Below are 23,187 nucleotides of genomic sequence, written 5' to 3' on the forward strand. Positions count from 1 at the left end.
GCTGATAAGCCAACCAAGTTATGAATGTTTATGTATCAGTATTAACAAAAAAAAAATCTTAGAACATTCTTAACAAAACAGAGGAGACCAAGACGTCATCAAGGTCATTTGGCCAGCCAATAGCTAAGTTGTTCTAATATCTCCTCAAAATACCTTTCAAAGGTTATCCATGTTTCCTCTTTAACCAAATGATTATAAATTCAATAAAATCATCTTCATTTTCACACCATGTCTGAAAATGGATCGTCATATAATAATGGTTACACTTTGATGCATCTTTTCAGTGATATCTGCCCCACATAACCTTTAAAGTGAGATGTCAACAAATTCTGTACGTTGCAATTACAGTAATAAATTAATCTTCAAATAACTGCAGTGGTTTATTTCAATTAGGTTCTGACTGTTGAATGAACTGAAAGGAGAAACATCCATGTCTTCCATGTCTTCTTTGAAGATAAATTCCAATAACCAGGCAGCTAGGCTGAAAATAGACTGCAATCCCTCATGGGAAGGAGGAAAAATTCAGCGTGGGATCAGTAACCATGTTAGATTAAATTTTACAAAGTTACACTTTCTTCAGTTTGTACCCTACAGAAGCAACTGTACTTTTTAAAATGCCCCTGTACATTTTTCACACTTTCAACCTAATACAAACAAGAAATAACACTTACTTTAACATATATATTTACTTAATTTAAATGTTCTCTATCCTTGACTTTTGCAGGCACACTCTGATAAATAAGATGTTGCTCTGGCATTGATTTTTCACGGTGCATGCATGTTAGTGTGCACCTTGCATTTTTAAAAATCCTATGTAGATGCACAATTACACTTTCTGCTGTGTAGAAGTGTAAACAATTAAAAATACATGCTATTAGTAACAGACCTCAAAATCAATGTGTTTGAAAAAATCTCACATGAGGAAGGATTCTTATGAATATGTAAATTAATGGACTTGGGTACAATAGTACACAACAATTCACTACTTCAGATTAAGCCTAAAAATTACACTCTGAGAAGATGGTAATTTTAAAAATATTCTATATGTGATGATGGTAATTTTTATAATGTCCTTCAATAAATTCTTCCAAGTTGTTTTGTAAACTAAATATTTTATAATTTCTTTCCTTATCCTATTGCTTAATTACTGCAACCAAAAATAGAATCTTAGAATTTATACCACATTGTAGATATAGTAAGGAGGTGTTAGTATTTGCTTTGAAAAGAGCAATATAAAATACAGCATCTCAGAATATGTCTTTAATTATTCTGACGACGTACTATATTTCCATTCTTCAAAACAGGTTTATGTTTGCAGTTACTATGCATGTTTCAGTCTCTTCTACAGTCATAGGATTCTAAGAAAAAGTAATTATTTCCTTACTTTGTTTAATATATAAAAACACTGTTTTATCTATAAGTTTTTAAAAATAATTTTATGATGCAACAGTGTTTTGCTTTAGTAATATCTGAAATCTAAGGAATGTAATTTGCATATTCTGCAAAATATTATTTTTATTGTACGCCAATAAATTCCTGCATGTTCGAATTAAAATAAATAATTTAAAAAGTAAGGGTGGTATGACAGTCTTTCTGATTTATGATGGTCCGATCTCTCAAAAGGCATGAAAATGGCAAACAATTTCAGACCTTGTTGCAGCAGGAGTAAATGCTCTTTACATTTTTTAAACTTAAGTAACCATATTTCAGAAGATTAGGATGATACACGCCCACATAAAATTCACACTTCAGTTTTAACATCTTTATTTCTGTACACCACTATAGATAAAAATACACAGGTTTCAGATTCATCCACCCTTGGTACACTGGTCTTATATGATAATTAACTTGGAATCAGTTGATTTCCTGTTAAGATTCTGCCGCAGTGCAACTTTACGTATTCATAACAACAAGAACCCAAAAGGCTCCTGTTATTTTAAATTAAAAGACATTTGCTTGAGATCAGAATTATATTTTTCATTGGACTTCAAAAGTATTCTGTTTAATCATTTGGAAATGTGAACTTTATGTGACAAAATTTGTGGCGAGGCACAATACATTCAAATTCATTAAACAAAGACAACTGCTTAATGTAATTTAAATACTATAAATGTAGCAATTATTATACTCCTTAAAAATGTTATTTTTTAAATTTTAGATGATGCATTTATCCATATACTTCCCAGGCAAATTAGATTATAATTTTAAAAAAAAACCATCAATTTAAGATTAAAAAAAAATCAAAAAGGCAAGATAATTTTTTGGATTGTGATAGCTTACAGAGACTGTGCACACTGTAGCCATTAGTCTTGTAATAGTAACCTTAAAAACCCTAAGCAATAAGTAGAAATCTGAATGAAGGTAGTGTTTTATAAGTCCAGCCTGTACTTACAAATGGCATTCCCTCAAGAATGATGATGAGACCAATTCTTTCTATTCTTTATATGCAGTCATTAGATGGTATTTGGAAACAAAATATTTATTATTATTTTTCTACCTTGTGCATGATTGTTTCCAGCCTTGTGCTCCGAATGATACTGCTTGAGTAAGGTAAAACAGCTGATTAGTCAAAATGACTTAAATTCGAAAAATAAAAAAATGACAAAGATGCATGGGAAAACCTAATGAAGAAGTCACACAGCTGAAAAAGCTTTCGGCCAGAACAGCATTATTGATTTTCAAACATTAGAATGGCTAGAGTTGAAAACCTCGACTGTCTAAAACTTTTATATGGTGTGAATAATATAGATGAGCAATAATATTCATGTGTATTTTTAGTTTTATTTAAAAGAATGAAAACAGCAAACTAGAAAACTGCAAGTAAATTTGAGCAGGGATCATTTACCTACAGAAAGCACTGATAATCATACATGTTTCACACACTCATTATAAATAATATACCACGATTGTGATGAAATAATTTCTTTAATAAAATCTGGCTGTGATTCTGCAATTAACTATTGGACAGATATTTTTTCTTTTTCATTAATGTTAAGTATCAACTTTGTTTTTGATGTATTTTCACAAATCTGTAACCTTGAATGCAATAGTGCTGTAAGAATCTAATCTTGCATTTTGCCTTGAGATTTGTCACGGCAATCTATGCCTGCACTTGGTGAGGAGCACTGCACAAGAACAACGTAATTTGTACTATTGTATTGTATTTGAGGTTGTAATAATGGATTTGCCATCTAGCTCTGTGACTACTTGTGTTCTGTTTTGTGTATTTTATTTACCTCATTTTTTGATACTCACTGTATGCCCAACCTAAGTGGAATGGGGTCTCTCTCTGAATTGTTCTTCCCAAGATTTCTTCCATTTTTTTCAACAATGTTTTTATGGGAGTTTTTTCTTGTTTCCTTAGAGAGTCAAGGCTGGGAGGCTGTCGATAAAGTGGCCTTTAAAGCCCACTGAAGCATTTCTTGTGTGATTTTGGACTATACAAGAAACAAATTATTACTGTTGTATACACTGTGGTTTGACCTGGACCACAAAGCTTAGTTTTTATGACCATTCCATTCATTTTCTCTTCATTGTGTTATGGGAACAAATAAAATAATGCGAAAAGGTTGAGTTTAGAAAAACTAATTTATACAACACTTATTATCTTATAAAATGTTTCATGCTGTTGTATATAAGCTCCATCTACAAAAAAAATCTGAAACTTGTATTTCACTCAAAATTTTGAATAGTTTATTTCAAACTATCAATAGTGTATTGCTTCAAGTACTGCCATAGCAGAAAAGCAAATGAAGGAAACTACCCTATATAAAACTGTGATACCAAGAAATAAAAACGAATTTGAGAAAGAAACACACACAGACACAAGGCATACAGATAATAACACACCTCAAAATAGAATCTAACAAACAAAAACCTATGTATTCTAAATGTTTTTATGCTAAATAAGACCCAATCTAAAATCTTGCTCTAAACAAATGTTCTGCTTCTCATTATCAGAATGTTAAATGTTCATAAACATTGCTTTATTATTTAAACAGTTTTTTTTTAATTCTTACAAAGACTACAGCAAACCACTAATGATCTCTCCATTCTGTCACAAGCAGATGAAAAACAACTGCATAAACTCAGTTTCATAAATAGCAAAAATAATAATAATAAATAATAAAAAATGTTCACGAAACCTTAAAAGCAATGCAGATTGAGGATTTGTATACCGAGAGCTATTCCCTCTTATCAGAATATACTATAGTGCACATGCTTAAGGAAAATCAATTATTTTCAACCTTGCATCCTCCCCACTCATATGCATAACTTGTGCCACACTCCTATCTATTGTGGATAGATTGTAGAACATCTCATTTAACAATTCAGTAACAGATCTGCATTAACCATGTGTACTGTTAAGGAAATATAAGCTTTTTACTTCAACACATAACATTCCACTTTTTCTGTAAACCCATCAGTTTTGTCAAAGAGAACTATGCATATACAGTTAGGTCCATAAATATTTGGACAGAGACAACTTTTTTTCTAATTTTGGTTCTGTACATTACCACAATGAATTTTAAATGAAACAACTCAGATGCTGTTGAAGTGCAGACTTTCAGCTTTAATTCAGTGGGGTGAACAAAACGATTGCATAAAAATGTGAAGCAACTAAAGCATTTTATAACACAATCCCTTCATTTCAGGGGCTCAAAAGTAATTGGACAAATTAAATAACTGGAAATAAAATGTTCACTTCTAATACTTGGTTGAAAACCCTTTGCTGGCAATGACAACCTGAAGTCTTGAACTCATGGACATCACCAGATGCTGGGTTTCCTCCTTTTTAATGCTCTACCAGACCTTTACTGCAGCGGCTTTCAGTTACTGTTTGTTTGTGGGCCTTTCTGTCTGAAGTTTAGTCTTCAACAAGTGAAATGCATGCTCAATTGGGTTAAGATCAGGTGACTGACTTGGCCACTCAAGAATTTTCCACTTCTTTGCTTTAATAAACTCCTGGGTTGCTTTGGCTGTATGTTTTGGGTCATTGTCCATCTGTATCATGAAACGCCACCCAATCAATTTGAATGCATTTAGCTGGATTTGAGCAGACAGTATGTCTCTGAACACCTCAGAATTCATTCAGCTGCTCCTGTTCTGTGTCACATCATCAATAAACACTAGTGTCCCAGTGCTACTGGCAGCCATGCACGCCCAAGCCATCACACTGCCTCCACCGTGTTTTACAGATGATGTGGTATGCTTTGGATAATGAGCTGTTCCCTGCCTTCTCCATACTTTTTTCTTGCCATCATTCTGGTAGAGGTTGATCTTGGTTTCATCTGTCCAAAGAATGTTTTTCCAGAACTGTGCTGGCTTTTTTAGATGTTCTTTAGCAAAGTCCAACCTAGCCTTCCTATTCTTGAGGCTTATGAGTGGCTTGCATCTTGCAGTGCACCCTCTGTATTTACTTTCATGCAGTCTTCTCTTTATGGTAGACTTGGATATCGATAAGCCTACCCCCTGGAGAGTGTTGTTCACTTGGTTGGCTGTTGTGAAGGGGTTTCTCTTCACCATGGAAATGATTCTGCAATCATCCACCACTGTTGTCTTCCGTGGGTGTCCAGGTCTTTTTGCGTTGCTGAGTTCACCAGTACTTGCTTTCTTTCTCAGGATGTACCAAACTGTAGATTTTTCCACTCATAATATTATAGCAATTTCTCAGATGGGTTTTTTCTGTTTTCGCAGCTTAAGGATGGCTTCTTTCACCTGCATGGAGAGCTCCTTTGACCACATGTTGTCTGTTCACAGCAAAATCTTCCACATGCAAGCACCACACCTCAAATCAACTCCAGGCTTTTTATCTGTTTAATTGATAATGACATAACGACGGACTTGCCCACACCTGCCCGTGAAATAGCCTTTGAGTCAATTGTTCAATTACTTTTGAGCCCCTGAAATGAAGGGATTGTGTTAAAAAAATGCTTTAGTTGCCTCACATTTTGATGCAATCGTTTTGTTCACCCCACTGAATTAAAGCTGAAAGTCTGCACTTCAACTGCATCTGAGTTGCTTCATTTAAAATTCATTGTGGTAATGTACAGAACCAAAATTAGAGAAAAGTTGTCTCTGTCCAAATATTTATGGACCTAACTGTACACTACTAAATTATTACTCATTTCAAAACAAAATAGTAACAAAACCCCCTGCATTGGTTAGCCTAACTAATATATCTTTTTAGTATACATTATCAAGTACTAGCTGAAATACCCAGCATTGCCCGGGAGGGTAAAAAAAACTTTAAAAATAAAAATAAATTAACAAACAATGAAGACTCACTAATGTGCTTGTCTTGCGGTCTTGTATGTATGTTATCATCCAGTTGACGCTCAGAACCAGCCAACTGTAATTAATTTCAAAAGCAACAGGGGCGCGGTGGTGCTCAAACATAAAGAATGCTGGCAGTCACTTCCAGTTCGCCCTCTGGTGGTCGTTTCGAGTGTCAACTGGATGATAACGTGCATACAAGACTGTAAGATCACCACCACCCTACCCAGAAGGGGGTGGGTCAGGGCTGATTTCAACCTACATTATTTTTAATCGACTAATGAGGAACATGTGTACCAAGTTTCATGAAAATTGCTGCAGCCATTCAGAAGTGATGCTGGAACATACATGCATACACACATACATATATCGACTTGTATATATATATATATATATATATATATATATATATATATATACATACATATTATCTTAAAAGGACAATATGGCCAGTTTATTATATAGTCCTCATTGCAGATACTTTGCAACTCTGAGCAAGCTAGGTGTCCTTTTAGTTTACTACAGAAAGTGACTACATAAAATAAAGCTTGTTTTGTTGTATGATGCATCAATCAAAGACCTAAAACATGGTCATTACTACTATTAGAGAACTGGGATAAAGATTTAATCTTGCAGGAATATTTGCTTTGTGGCTTTGAGAAATTACTTTCCCTTCAAGGTCTGAAAACAACACACCTTTTTGGTCCCTTATCCACCTATCCCTTTCTTTATTACTTAAACACTTTCTGCTTAATCAAGATTGTGAAGATCTGAATTGCTTTCTGACACTTATTTTTAATAACACCTACTCAAAAATGTATTTAGTAACTATACCTTATCATTCAAAAGCTGATACTGAAGAGTATGTAAAATAAGGAAAAACCGAGTCTCACATTTGAATGCAAGTCTAGTTCAATTAAATCCTTTGTATATAAGTTATTATGGTCTCCTTGACAACTTTTAGAAGAACATACATTACATTTTGTCCAGATTGATATCACATTTTGTGCATTAAAGTGTGGACAACGTTCTAATAACAAGTCTAAGTGGAAGTACATTAGTATTAGGAGTAGTTCTTCACAAGAAACCTGTTTTGCTGTGTGCGTGCTTTAAAAATAATCTTTGGTTTGCTAAAAGTTTAATTAAAAGTTAAACAAAGGACAGCATACTGATATCTTCAATAAAATCTTCCCCAAGTGAAATAAATACATTTAACAGATCCAAGGAAAACCTGTCCATTCCATTCTACTTAATCTCAGTTAAAGCCTTTGAAAATAAAATAAAAAAAGTACATATGCTGTGTGCAGTGAGTGTATAAATGGAAGTCAGTGCAACAGTACATGGCGCTCATCACACTCCATTAAACAATGCCTGGCTACAATGGTAAAACATGCTGATACGTGAGCTCAGCTAACAAGTATGAAAATCATCACACAGAATTACATACTGGTAATATTAATTAAATGGCCATGAAAAAATCTAGGGAAATGATTTTTCTTTCTTCATCTTTGAAGATGTTGAAGTGAAAAACATTTATATCTAAATTAACCATGTAGAAATGTATGCACTACAGACTTGAACCAAGTAAAATCGATAAATGTATAATAATACTGATAAAAATTGTTAACATACACAAGCTGTCAAGAAGTGATGGATGCAACTCTGATTTGTTGTCTGTACCGTTTATTTTTTAAAAAGGGGAAATAAAGGCTCACTTTTGTTGTTGTTTAGCAGACAGCAAAATTTAAGCAATGTGTGATATTTTTGTCTTTCAATAAATTATACTGTTTAACAAATTTACATATTTCACTCAAGTAAAATGCCTTATTTTACCTTTTCAGTGGCTATCATAATTTGAGGGAAAAAAATACAACCATGCATATACGTTTTTATTTGCTTTATTTTAATACAAACATAGTTTTCCAATAAATCACAAGATAGTCTTGAACTGGTCCAGATGTTCATCTGAGCAGTAGAAAAGGGTTACACTATTAAAATAGGAATGTTCAAGTAATGAGCAACTGATGAGGATTGAAAAAGTATGGCTTGTCACAGGCTTGTCCTAAATAATACTATATCTTTGTATACACCTTGAAATTCATAAGACAACTATTTTGGGTGAAAAATGTTTAAAGCATGAACAACATGTTCCTGATATTTTTACAAGATATTTTGTGTACAGCTGCTAAAATAGTGAAAGACAGTAACATAAAAACCACATTTTGGTGTGTGAAGGGTAATATTGTACATGAAAATACTCTTTTGGTAGAACTTCAAGTATGCCTTTTTCCCCCGTTGTGTTTGGCAAAATTATCTTATTTAATTTTGAACATAAAATGCTACCTATTGAACTGCTGAGGAATTTTAATAGTGGCATGCCTACTTTTATTAAAAAAAAAAAAAAAAAAAACAACAAGAACAGATGCCTGCTTTATTTTTCTCTGACAGTACACATTTATCCATCAACATTCCAAGTGGTCTGACTTAATCAATGGGCTGAAACTTGAGACAACACACACTCATATGCATGCACCCCATTATTTTCAAAAGATACTTATTTTTGCATTTGTGAACTCAAGCCAGCAGTCTGTTATTAAAACACACTTGCATATACTCTATATTACATATGTCAAACCCATTTTTTAAAGAAACAAATTAAGGTGGGTATGATGAATTGTGCCAACAAAAATCTGAATGGTTTGGGTGGCAACAGTGAAAATGTATTATATGAAATAACAATCTGGACTACTGACATTCAAGAATTTGAGCTTATTTAAAAAGAAAGACAGACTTACAGATAGATAGATATGAAATTGCAGTTGCAGCAATCTAATCCAAGAATTAAACTTTTTTCTGTAAATATGAATTATTTAAGAAAAATTAAATTTAAAACCTATTTGGAAGGTTTTAGAAATATAGCCACAGTAACAAGATGTCTCCATTTTATAAAAATGGACTAGAATTCTTAAAAAAAGAACTACCTGTATATTTTAACTGACGTAAAGAAAAATCCAAAAACTTTCAAGTTCTAACTGAAGCAAGAGAAGATTTGTTAACAGTGTGTACTGTAAAATCATGCTGTTTTACACATTATTTCATACAACTATCGTCAGTGCTCTCTTTGCAAAATTTTAAAATGAGTATAGATGATGGGTTGAAGGGAAAAGACCCTATGCCAACTGCATTTGGCACAAAGCAGGCACCAACTCTGGATGTGGTATCGGTCCATTACAAGACACATACAGCAGTATGGCAGGTAGGGCAATTAACAGTAGTCAATTAACCCTGAACTGAAGTCTTCAGTGAAGGAGACACAAAGCACTACTGTATATCGATAAAACCCATGCAGAAGCTGGTAAAACATGTCATCTCCATACAGTCAGTAATCAGTCCTCAGATTTGAATAATGTCTCCCGTAGATCTAAGGCAGCAGCTCTAATTAGAGTATCTACTAATTTTCAATAAATCAAAAATGCTGCCATGAACATTATTAACAGTCACAAAAAATGACCATGTAACTCCTGTTCTAAAGTCTTTACAATGGCTACCAGTTTTGGGCCAATTTCAAACTCCCCTGTTTGAAATATAAAAGCCATCAATGGCTTCCAATTCAATGAATTCAATTGGTACATTTCAATAACTACATTTTCAAGAAAACATTGGGATAAAAAAATGTGAAAATAGGTAGGATTTGTCAAAATTTCACACATCAATAATGTGACTAGCAACAATTTATTTATCTTATCAAGGTATAACAATACTAAATTGAATTGTGAATTTTAGCTACTAGATGTCCCATCGGTTCATTACTAGCATAAGTGTACTCATATTAGAGCTGATAGAACAGCTGTGTATACAGTTTTTTACTCATCTGTCTAGACTAAACCAATGGGAAGCTTTATTAATTACCACTGCCTTGACCGATTCTAATCCACATGTTAATAAATGGAGGTGTCAGAGTGGCTGAGAATCTGAGAGTTACATACACGTGACATGAGTAAAAGATATTAATATTACTTTATTACAATTATGAATACTGTGGTGTATCATACTATTTTATAATATGACCAGGGGAGGATGGTCCCTCAACTTCCCACTAACACTGTCATCTTCGGGTTTTTTCTCTTTATTTCTCTCCTGCTGTTCACTGAAAACAAAATTGCTTTGAAAAAATATTCAGCCCACACCTTTAAGAATTGCTGTATCAAATGTGTTATTTGTAAGTCACTCCTACATTTTTACAGAGCTCGCCAAGAAAACAAAGAAAACAATAAACAAATAGAAAATAGTAAACAATAAAATAATATTGATTAAAATACAAACTGATATAACTTTTTAAAGTATTCATCTCCTTGGATAAGCACTTTTTTAACCATTGGTGAGATGTATTACAGCTACTAAAATCTTTGAGAATAACTGATTTGATACATTTATATTTGCCAAAACCTTCAAATTAAAAAAAGATTGTCAACTAATGTGGCACAGCTAGAGCAAACAGTGATGTACAATAATGCTAAAGTCTTGCCACAGATTTTGTTAACAGCACTAAGATCAGGAACCTGAGAGGGTGCCTGAAGGATGTCTATTTTCCTTAATTGAATGCCACTATAGTATTTCTCAAGTAGAGTGCTTTGATTATTTTACAGTTGCAGCACAACCTAATAATAGTTAGTATTTTGTCAATATATTTATTACTACAAACAAAGTTACTACAAACTATTTACAATATTTTTAATGTACAAATCAAAATTTTATCTTCCTAAATTATTTTTTGTAATGTATAAACTTTAATACTTAACACCTGTCTTTGTACTATTTAAATTATACTTTCTTATGTATAAACAAAATTACAAGCTGCAATTTTTATACATTGATCCATTCAGAAAAATTTATAAAAAAAAACAATACAATAAATATGTTGTGGGTTTTTAAACATTGGTCTCAAATTTTGGAATGTCTTCTCTGCATACAATATAAAAATTACAAAAACAAATCATGTTTAACTAGTAAGGTAAACAATTGCTTATCTATGATTTTGACATTCAACAAACATTTTTTCCCCCTTTTTGTTTTTGAGCAACAGATGTTAGTGAAGTAAGATGGTGTGTATACAGTACATCCTTGGTGGAATGCATTTTGAGTCACTGTACATGTTAAGAGAGATGCACTCAAAACCTTATGCACCTTGCAGTGGATTACGGGGTGAGCAGGTGAAACACAGGTAGCACTATGTGTATATTTTTTAGAAGAGGTTACCGGGACAAATAGCTCATAGACAACTGCAGGAAACTGCAAATGTCTTTATGTAAATTTGGTAAGAAAGGTTTAAGTCAAATGGGTGGCATGGTGGCACAGTGGGTAGCGCTACTGCCTCGCAGTTAGCAGACCTGGGTTTGCTTCCCGGGTCCTCCCTGCATGGAGTTTGCATGTTCTCCACATGTCTATGTGGATTTCCTCCAGGTGCTCTGGTTTCCTCCCACAGTCCAAAGACATACAGGTTAGGTGCATTGGCGATCCTAAATTGTCCCTAGTGTGTGCTTGGTGTGTGTATGTGCCCTGTGGTGGGCTGGCGCCCTGCCTGGTGGTTTGTTTCCTGCTTTGTGCCCTGTGTTGGCTGGGATTAGCTCCAGCAGACCCCCGTGACACTGTAGTTTGGATACAGCGGGTTGGATAATGGATGGAGGGATGGTTTAAGTCAAACAGGAATGTTGCTGCGTCTTTATAGTTCTACCTTTGTTTAATGCTTAATAACAATAACACAAGAAATCATTTGAACTGTTAAATGCCAACTGTTGACCAGAAGAGTTAACAGTTGGTATAGGGGGTTGAGTTCTTCAATATTTAAGAAATGTAAATAAAAAAAAACTTCATATTTTCATAAGTGTTCATACCAACACCCCTAACAAAATGCAATCTAACTAAAACTATTTCTGTGAGACAGGGAGAGGCTATTCTTCTTCCTCCTTAAATTTTCTCTCTGTTTCTCCTGAGCATAATTTAGGCAAAACTTTATACTGTAGGTTACGATGTCACTTGCAGAAATAAATCTCAATAATTCTGAAAATACTTTAATAAACTTCTTTTAACAAATTTTAAACATCAAAATAATTAAAAGATAGGCTCTGGTCTCCATCAACACAGAATATGATTTGAAAAGTTTGAAAACTTCGTTATATTTCTTCCTTGTCTTCAATGTGGATAACATTAAGTAGTTCTAAATAACCCATATGGGGCTAGCATTGTCACCTACTATTCTATTAAAAGATGGAAGTGAAAGACACACTTCCGGGTGGAATATGACCCGGACACAGACAGACGGAGAGTATTTTAAAGTCCACCACACATTTATTATACACTACTATTTTCACTTATCGTGAGCACAACCCAGTGCCTCGGCACCAAGCTCCCCTTCAGTCCTTGGCCACACAACACAATGCCTTCAGTCTCTCAGGTCTACCTCCACTCCTCTCCTCCGAGCTTCGTCCTACTCCTCCCGACTCTTGCCATTGACTGGAGGGAGGCGGCCCCTTTTATACACCCCGGATGGACTCCAGGTGCATCCTGAGGAGCTTCTGTAGCCACACCCCTGTGTGGCAGAAGCTCTGGCGGTGACCATGGGCCCCTACAGGGTAGAGCTTCCATGCTCTGAACCCGTGGCCCCCAAAGCAACCAGGGCAGACGCCCCCTCGTGTTCTGGAGGAGGCACAAGCCCTGCTCCGGTCCTCCTGGGCATCCCGGCCGGGCATAAACCCCAGCCGGGTACCACACTACAAAAAAGGACTTAATATTTATTGCTGAATCTATTTATTCCACTCATATGAATATTCAAAAGGTTTGTCTATACTGTTCTAAAATCTGAAAAACATATCTTAACCCATGAATGATGGAGAAGGTGGCTGGAAACCTATATAATAGATTTTTATAGAAATTATCAATATATTACATTATTTAAAATAGATTAGTAAAGAACTGAAACATTATGGCTCTGTCTCAAACTTGTTTACATTTTGACCTGGCTCTGAAAGCCAAATAAAATATACCAGATTTACAATAATTACAAATGTTTACCTAAACGTTTTCTACAAGTTGAACATTAGAGAGGCTATGGGCAAAAAAAATGTTGATGTGTTTTAGTCTAGTGCTTTATTTTACTTTATATAACATACAACACTCACAGCCAGTAATCAGCATGGGTGTCAAATAAAAAAGCAATTGTCACTTGTGTACGACATACAAAATCAGCAGTGGACAGGCTCCAGACAAGTGTAAACATATTTTATAAAAATGACTCATGTAGGAGGCAGACAGGATGGACGAGCACCCCAGCCATGAGTCCAGAAGATTCCTTACCCGGATGAGAGGCCCCGTGGGAAAATAAAAACATCCCGGCCAAAAGAGGGAAGGAGGTTGCACCTGGACTAGGCAGCCCTAATGGGCTTATAGACTTCCCAATGAATGGTTCCTTACCCGGGCGGGAAGCCCTGAATAAATGGGCAGGTGTACTGACCGGACATGGACTTTATACCTTTCCTGGCCACGACACAGTAAGAGGACAGGGAAGGACTGTCCCTGGGGGTTGTTTATTCCCCCAGGTGCTAAATGGCAGCAGCCCTCCATATCTGTGCCCATTCAGAAACCAGCAGGGAATGCCAGTAGTTGTAGTCCAACAACACAGCCCTGCTGGGGTCCATGGGTGCCACAAGGTGCCCATATAACCTGGAAGTACTTCCATCAGGCAGTGGCCCTGGCACCAGAAGTGCTACCAGGTCCTCAATAAAAGGGACCGCACTCCCTTATCCAGGCGAGTCAGAGCTGGGAGCTTGTGGAGCAACACTCGACTGGAGGAGGGCAGTGCGGTAAGAAGAGAGGTATTGTGGAGAAAGAGAACCTGAGTATTTGTGCTTGTGTTACTTTTGGAGGATTTTGGTGAATAAACCTTCCATTATTTGAACCCAGGACTCTGTGTGATCATGTTTAGGGGTTTGGGGCTCACCGATGCCCAGGGTTCATCACACTCACAATGTTTTCCTTGGAGAAAAAGCATGTCATCTCTAGGCCTCCTGGATATTTAATCTGTAGAGCACAATTAACTTCAACTGTAAGAAGCATGGCTCTCCTCATAAAAACAGTTAATAGTTCCACAAAAAGAAGTCACATTTGGGTATCTTTCTTAATATCATGTACTAAAAAACAATATCAGAAAATATATATTTTTTTAAATGTAATATCTACTCCTGTAGACATTAGATCTATAACTGGGACAGCCGCAGGCTTTTACTTTAAGCAAATTGTGTTACCCCAAAGGCTTAGCTTTTCTCTGGGAGGTGCATCTTGCTGAAGCATTTGCTTCTTATTTTTTTACTGCTACCAACTTTTCATGTGCTATATGTTTATAATACAATGTTTACAGCCATATAGTGGGTTTACAATTTTGTTCAGTCTGCACATTGCTTCATACCAGACTTCTGTGACCTAATCCACATAAAATAATGTATTTTTCTTTTTGCTAATATATCTCTTACTTCCTTACTCATCCCTCCTCTTGCCCATTCAGTAAATTGGACAATTTATCTAGGTATATTATTATTTTTAATCAGACAATTATGGAGTGACTTGCTGTGTTTAATATAATGAATCAAAGACTACCGTAGATACTCGCCTATTAGTCGACCTCGCAGATAAATCGAGTGTATTGTTTAAGCTGAAAATTATGAAATTTATTATGGTCCGCGTATAAGTCGAGGGTAAAACTTTCATAATTATACCCAATGTACCTGGGCCCAGACTTTCAACATTTTAATCTTTGAAGAATTTTAGAAAGCCAAAATTAAAACATTTTTATTTATTTACTTACAGTTAGAATATTTCAAATAAATTTGTATTCAAGTCCCTCGCATATAATAAAGTGGCCCTAAGTGTCTTCTTCAAATCCTTCAAAGTCCGATTCTTTGTCATCAGAATGTCCGAATAAAATGTGAAAGTCTTCTTCCTTGACGTCGTCAGCATAAACATCCTCCTCTTCGCTGTCGTCATCTGTTGAATCATCTACTGCTGATTCTTTGTCTTCATAGATGGCATCATCTTCTGATCCATCCATAGCATTACTGATGCCGCATTTCAAGAACGACTTTTTGATCATTTCTGCTGGAATTGAGTCCCAAGCTTCCTTTACCCATTTAGCTACTAAATCAATGTCTGGTTTCTTCAAATTCCCTCCTTTTGTTAATTTTACTTCTCCAGAACACATCCACTGCTGCCACATGCTGCGTACTCTGTCCTTGAATGGCTTGTTTAAACAAACATCTAATGGCTGGAGCATCGATGTCAGTCCGCCGGGAATAACAGCTAACATAGTAGCCATTTTCCTGGCTTCATCCTTTATATCCTCTGATGTATGAGCGCGGAACATGTCCCACACCAAAAGTGACGGGCGTTTACTTTGCCCTGCTCCTGATCGCCTAGCCCACACATCTTGAAGCCACAATTTCGTTCCAGCCTCATTCATCCAGCCTTTGGGGTGTACACGAACAGTAATGCCTGCAGGAAATTTTATGTTCTTTGGGAACGACTTCCTCTTGAATATTATCGTTGGGCGTAGCTTTGTACCATCTGCCAAGCACGAGAGGACAACGGTGAAATGGGTTTTTTCATGGCCCGTTGACTTAATAAGTACGGTCTTCTCACCAATACCTGCTACAGTTCGATTCCCCGGCATATCAAATGTCATTGGCGTTTCATCCATGTTACCAATGTTACTGAGATCAAAGTCATGCCTTTGTCTTTGCTTGATAATAAATTTATGAAAGGAACTGACCTTTTCTAGATCTTTTGGCAGCTTCTGCGCAATTTTTGTTCGCTGACAAAGGCACAGCCCATATCTGTTCATAAACCGCGTACACCAGCCAGCCGATGCTTGAAATTTCAACAAAGGCTTACCATCGATCGTTAAATACTTTTCTTCTTTTGCCAATTGAAGTGCCCGTAACCGAATGCTCGAACGAGTCACAATATATCCATTTTGCCTGCATTCTACAATCCAGTCATTCAAGTCCTTTTCCAGTCCACTGAAAGGCGAAAGTCCAAAACGCAATGCTTTTTTAGACTTTGGCATTGCTTGTAGAGAAGGCTTATTTTTTATCCAATCTCTTACAAGTTTTTCGCTAACGCAAAACTCTCTGCCAGCCACACAATTATTGGTTTCCTCAGCACGCTGAATAACTTTCAGTTTGAACGATGCGGGATACGATGCTCTTGTCTTCTTTTCAGAATTCATTTTCGTACCGGTAAGAAGTTTAACTTAATATATTGATATATTTTATTAATAAACTGCAATTAAATATATGTAGGCTAATAATGCAGAGCATGTGGGGTCTCCGAGCTTCTTCCAGAAACAATTCAATGCAAATTTAATAAAGAGCTGCAAAACGTTGCGCCAAATGAATGTTGAGTGTATGTTGCCGGTTACCGCCATCTACTGGCAGCTAATGGTATTTTTGTTATCCAAAACCTGCAAAAGCTAATGCTCAAATTCAAGTACGGTATTTCACAGTTTAAAGAATTATTTAATGAAATTAGTGTTGCCCCGTGGATAAGTCGACTGTGTGTTTTTGAATGAATTTTAAGGCATAAATTTTTCGACTTATACGCGAGTATCTACGGTAGGTATCAAATGTGAGAAGGTGTACTTATGGGTTATTTCAGTGTCATGGACACATTATTGGCAGCATTGAGTACATGGCAGTAATTGATCTTCGGCATGGCGCCTGTTCTTCACACGGCTGACTCATGTACACACTCCTATCCAATCTCATCCATCCATCCATCCATTGTCTCCCGCTTATCCGAGGTCGGGTCGCGGGGGCAGCAGCTTGAGCAGAGATGCCCAGACTTCCCTCTCCCCAGCCACTTCTTCTAGCTCTTCCGGGAGAATCCCAAGGCGTTCCCAGGCCAGTCGAGAGACATAGTCCCTCCAGCGTGTCCTGGGTCTTCCCCGGGGCCTCCTCCCGGTTGGACGTGCCCGGAACACCTCACCAGGGAGGCGTCCAGGAGGCATCCTGATCAGATGCCCGAGCCACCTCATCTGACTCCTCTCGATGCGGAGGAGCAGCGGCTCTACTCTGAGCCCCTCCCGGATGACTGAGCTTCTCACCCTATCTTTAAGGGAAAGCCCAGACACCCTGCGGAGGAAACTCATTTCAGCCGCTTGTATTCGCTCTCTCGTTCTTTCGGTCACTACCCATAGCTCATGACCATAGGTGAGGGTAGGAACATAGATCGACTGGTAAATTGAGAGCTTCGCCTTGCGGCTCAGCTCCTTTTTCACCACGACAGACCGATGCAATGCCCGCATTACTGCGGATGCCGCACCGATCCGCCTGTCGATCTCACGCTCCATTCTTCCCTCACTCGTGAACAAGACCCCAAGATACTTGAACTCCTCCACTTGGGGCAGGATCTCGCTACCAACCCTGAGAGGGCACTCCACCCTTTTCCGGCTGAGGACCATGGTCTCGGATTTGGAGGTGCTGATTCTCATCCCAGCCGCTTCACACTCGGCTGCGAACCGATCCAGAGAGAGCTGAAGATCACGGCCTGATGAAGCAAACAGGACAACATCATCTGCAAAAAGCAGTGACCCAATCCTGAGCCCACCAAACTGGACCCTCTCAACACCCTGGCTGCGCCTAGAAATTCTGTCCATAAAAGATATGAACAGAATCGGTGACAAAGGGCAGCCCTGGCGGAGTCCAACTCTCACTGGAAACGGGTTCGACTTACTGCCGGCAATGCGGACCAAGCTCTGGCACCGATCGTACAGGGACTGAACAGCCCTTATCAGGGGGGCCGGTACCCCATACTCTCGGAGTACCCCCCACAGGATTCCCCGAGGGACACGGTCGAATGCCTTTTCTAAGTCCACAAAACACATGTAGACTGGTTGGGCAAACTCCCATGCACCCTCCAGGACCCTGCTAAGGGTATAGAGCTGGTCCACTGTTCCGCGACCAGGACGAAAACCACACTGTTCCTCCTGAATCCGAGGCTCGACTATCCGACGGACCCTCCTCTCCAGGACCCCTGAATAGACTTTTCCAGGGAGGCTGAGGAGTGTGATCCCTCTGTAGTTGGAACACACCCTCCGATCCCCCTTCTTAAAGAGGGGGACCACCACCCCGGTCTGCCAATCCAGAGGCACTGTCCCTGATGTCCATGCGATGTTGCAGAGGCGTGTCAGCCAAGACAGTCCTACAACATCCAGAGCCTTGAGGAACTCCGGGCGTATCTCATCCACCCCCGGGGCCCTGCCACCAAGGAGTTTTTTGACCACCTCGGTGACCTCAGTCCCAATCTCATACAAGAATAATTTGGAATCTCCTGTCAACCTTACAAAAATGTCTTAAGAAATTGGGAGGAAAATTGAGAACACATTGAAAAATCCACACAGAAACAAAGAACATACAGACGTCAGACATAGAATGTTTAGCATTCGTTAAGGTAATTATATGCAGTGGGTATCAAGAAATAAAAAATAATAATAATGCTTATGGTGCAGTACCTAAAGATCACATAATAATGCACAATCCCAGTTTCTTGCCACAACCTAATATAATTTTATTAAGGATAAAAAATGTGATTCTACCTTTTCTCTTCAATATTGTCTGCTCTTTCTGAAGGATCTCTAGTTCTCTTCCAAGTGCCTTCTTCTGCCTTTCCAATTCATTTCTAAGCACCAGAATCTTCAGTTGTAAGCATTCTCTGTCTTTTTTCTAAAAATAAAAAAATACATAAATTAATGTATATATACTCTGCCAAGGGCTTACAAATGCCAAGTCAGATTTTTAAAAAATTGTTACATTTTAAATTTTATTTCCAATATCATTTTCAAAGCACAAAGTACAACCCCAAATCAGAAAAAGTTGGGACAGTGTGGAAAATGTGAATAAAAAAAGAAAAAAGCAAGTTATAAATTCTCCTCAAATTTTATTTCATTGTAGACAGTATGAACACAAAATATTTCATGTTTTTTTTTTGTCAACATCATTTGATTTGTAAATAAATATCCATTCTTGCCACTCAGGCTTGCAACACATTTCAAAAAAAGTTGGGACAGTACAGCATTTACCACTTTGTACAGTTCCCTTGTCATTTAACAACACTTAAAAGACGTTTAGGCATTGAAGAAATCAAGTGACTAAGTGTTGCATGTGTTAGTTTGTCCCATTCTTCCTGCAAACAACGTTTTAGGTGCGCAACAGTACCGGGTCTTCGTTGATGCATTTTTCGTTTCAAAATGCGCCAAACATTCTCTATAGGAGACAAATCAGGGCTGCAGGCAGGCCAGTCAAGCATCCGCACCCTCTTCTTACGCAGCCATGCCTTTGTTATGCGCGCAGTATGTGGTTTGGCATTGTCTTGCTGAAATAAGCATGGGCGTCCCTGGAAAAGACGTCGTCTTGAAGGCAGCATTTGTTCCTCCAAAACTGAGATATACTTCTCAGCATTGATGGTGCCATCGCAGAAGTGCAAATTACCTTTGCTGAAGGCACTGACACAACCCCATACCATGACAGACCCTGGCTTTTGGACTTGTATCTGGTAACAGTCTGGATGGTCCTTTTCCTCTTTGGTCCGCAGCACACGGCGTCCATTTCTTCCAAAAAAGATGTGTAAAACCGATTCGTCTGACCACAATACACGTTTCCACTGCACAATGGACCATCCCAGATGCCTCCGAGCCCAGAGATGTCGACGGCGCTTCTGGACACTATTTATGTAGGGCTTCCTTTTGGCACAGTACAGTTTTAGCTGGCATTTCCTAATGTAACTACGTACTGTAGTGCTTGAGAGTGACTTCCTGAAGTAGTCCTGAGCCCACGCAGTTGTATCATTTATTGATGAATGACGGTTTTTAATGCAGTGCCGTCTGATGGCTCGGAGATCACGGCCATTCAGTTTAGGCTTGCGCCCTTGGTCTTTGCGCATGGTAATTTCTCCAGATTCCCTGATTCTTTTCACTGTGTTATGCACTGTAGAGGTAGAAATGCCCAAATCTCTTCCTATCTGTCTTTGAGAAACGTTTTTCTTCATCATTTCAAAGATTTTTGCCCGCACTTGGTGGCAAACTGGCGATCCTCTGCCCATCTTTGCTCCTAAAGGAGTAGGCCTTTCCTCGAAGCTGCTTTTGTACCGAATCATGATTGCAATCACCTGTTAACATCACCAGTTTCAAATCACATCATTATTTAGTTATTATACCTCACTACTACCCCTTAATTACCCCCATCCCAACTTTTTTTGGAATGTGTTGCAAGTCTGAATGGCAAGAATGGATATTTATTTACAAATCAAATGATGTTGACAAAAAAAAACATGAATTATTTTGTGTTCATACTGTCTGCAATGAAATAAAATTTGAGGAGAATTTATAACTTGCTTTTTTCTTTCTTTATTCACATTTTCCACACTGTCCCAACTTTTTCTGATTTGGGGTTGTACAATTCTTTTACTTTTTTTTTAATTCTACAGTATAATAATTAAACTTTGTGAAAATCAATACTTGTGTCATTCTCAAAATGTTTGGCCATGACTGTACATTGTGAAAAGAGCAACAGTGTTTTTGCTTTCTGAGGATGCTTTGGTTGTAAAGAAAATATACAGTATTTTCTTACAAGCTTAACTCAGACATAGGTAGGTTCAGCCAATTTAATGTTCAAATCTCATATCTCACATTAACAAAAGACTAGTTAAGGGGCTCCTGTTTTTCTAAATTGTATGGAAGGCAGCAAAAGCACCCTCCTGCATGAGAGCAGTTTTTAAGGAAGATGTCTTTCATTTTTATTGAATCCGTTAAGGCAGAAACAGAAAGAGTCCAACTGTTGCTAAAGATTTACTAAACTTTTATATTTGAGAGAGAGAGGGAGAGAAAGAGAGATAGAGATTGTATTAAACCTGAGGGAAATTGCAAAAGAGTAGTGCCAAGACCCAATATGTAAACCAAAAACAAAACTCAAACTGCCTAGCCAGAAAGTCTTAATACCAAATGATTTAATACCAAATGAAATCTAAAGATGTAAAACTACAAAATACTTAGAGAAACTATTCAGAAACTCAGATTCTGAGTGTAACGTGACTAAATAGCTTTGTGCTTTTAACATCACATGACCCAGCATCTGGAGGTGTGTAAACAGCAGCAGGCAATTGGGTCCTAGCGATGAGTAGTGAAAATGGCAAGCTCATTACCAGAACAAAATGATGCAGAAATAATATAAAATCATAAAGATAAAATAAATTTAAAATCCAAAAACATAAGGAACAAGACAAAAGTCAAATCTATATAAAGTTGTCTCTCAGGGGATTGAAAAAAAAAACCCCAATAAGGCTCTAAAAACATATTCTTTGAAGAAGAACAAAATGAATGAACATAATGCAGAATCATAATCATCATTGTTTAGCTTCAGCACTAGTTTCGACATTACATCATTGATAAAGTAATAACAACATGAAAACACATCACAATAAATAATGTCACAACATTAAATGCACCAACAATAAAACAAAACACAACACTTTGATTAAACCAACAATGTCACAGCTTGAATAATTATACTACTTTTCTGTATTTTATTAAATGCAAAGCTAATTTTAAAATTCCTGTAAGGTGATATAAGGTCAGTATATCAAAACATATTTGGGGATTCAGACCAAAAAAAAGTAACAAGTCAGCTACGAGCTTTTAACCCAAATATTTAAGTGCCATATCCTAATTTTGGAACCCAAAGATAACTCACTTTGGGCCTTGTTAGCTTCCCTGAAGCCATACAGCATGATGTGCTAATCAGGCTGCCAGACAGAAGAAACCATTACTCTCTCAAAAGAAAAATAGGGCCACACATAAAGCTTTAACGTGCAAATTAATTTTTTCATTGCTCAGCTTCAATTTGTGGTTTTATAAGCCATACTGGAGTGATGTACAGCAGCACAGTGAGTCATAAACAAAGAAAGTATCAAAAGGAAGACCTTTTCATTTTTAACACAAAGTACTAATTAATTTGAATAAATATACCAATGGACAAACAATAAAATATAGTGTCAATAATAGGTATTCAATTTCCAGAGATAAAGCTTAACCATGGCTCAAAATGTAATCTGATGAAGAAGTGCCATTTTATGGTTTAAATGGACATTATTGTCATGTGTACAGTGTACACTAGCAGTGTTATGAAAACTAAATATAATAGAACTATATTAAACTACAATTTTATAGCACAACAAATATGTAAAGCAAAAAAAAAAAAAATAGGGTGATAGTTTTTTTTTTGTTTTATATATAGTGGACTTCATATTCATATATTCACAGCACTGTACATATTAATGAAGATACAGCCCTGATATTTTTTAATGTTTTGTGTGAGTGCAAATACATTTTAAAATATTAGAAATCCCACCAAACACTTTTGGTTTACAAAAATGTACATAAATTAAAGATGGAGTGATTCAATAAAAGCAAACAATTTCAAAAGAGAGATTTAATCAAATCTGGATGTTCTACCATCAGATCATTCTATACAGTGAAAACTGCATATATGGCATATTAATTGCTTTCATGTAACTTCACAAAAAAGATGCATGTGCAGTTTTTGCCTTTGCATAATTTTGGGTTAATGGGTTACAATAAAGTGCATGTGTGTGTTATGTTGGTAAACAGAAGTGTTGAGCACAACAGTGTGTCTTAATCATTATGACAGTTTAAACAGTAGTTTACAATTCAACAGTTACAATTTATAAAATAACATATATTTGGAAGAATATGCACTTTCTTAAACATATGTTAATGAACATTCTGAATTATCCCTGGTTATAATAATTATTAACATTTTTACATCACATTTCTGATTGGACTATCTAAAACCA

General features: G+C 36.9%; 1 protein-coding gene across 1 annotated transcript in view; it reads right to left on the minus strand.

Annotated features, from left to right (window-relative positions):
- uvrag (UV radiation resistance associated gene) overlaps positions 1 to 23,187 on the minus strand; it is a 339,167-nt gene that overhangs the window by 213,808 nt on the left and 102,172 nt on the right. The window contains exon 8 of the mRNA XM_028800118.2: positions 18,917 to 19,043. Coding sequence (XP_028655951.1) covers positions 18,917 to 19,043 — 127 coding nt within the window. The remainder of the gene's footprint in view (positions 1 to 18,916; positions 19,044 to 23,187) is intronic.

The sequence above is a fragment of the Erpetoichthys calabaricus genome, chromosome 4, assembly GCF_900747795.2.
Source record: "Erpetoichthys calabaricus chromosome 4, fErpCal1.3, whole genome shotgun sequence".
NCBI lineage: Eukaryota > Metazoa > Chordata > Cladistia > Polypteriformes > Polypteridae > Erpetoichthys > Erpetoichthys calabaricus.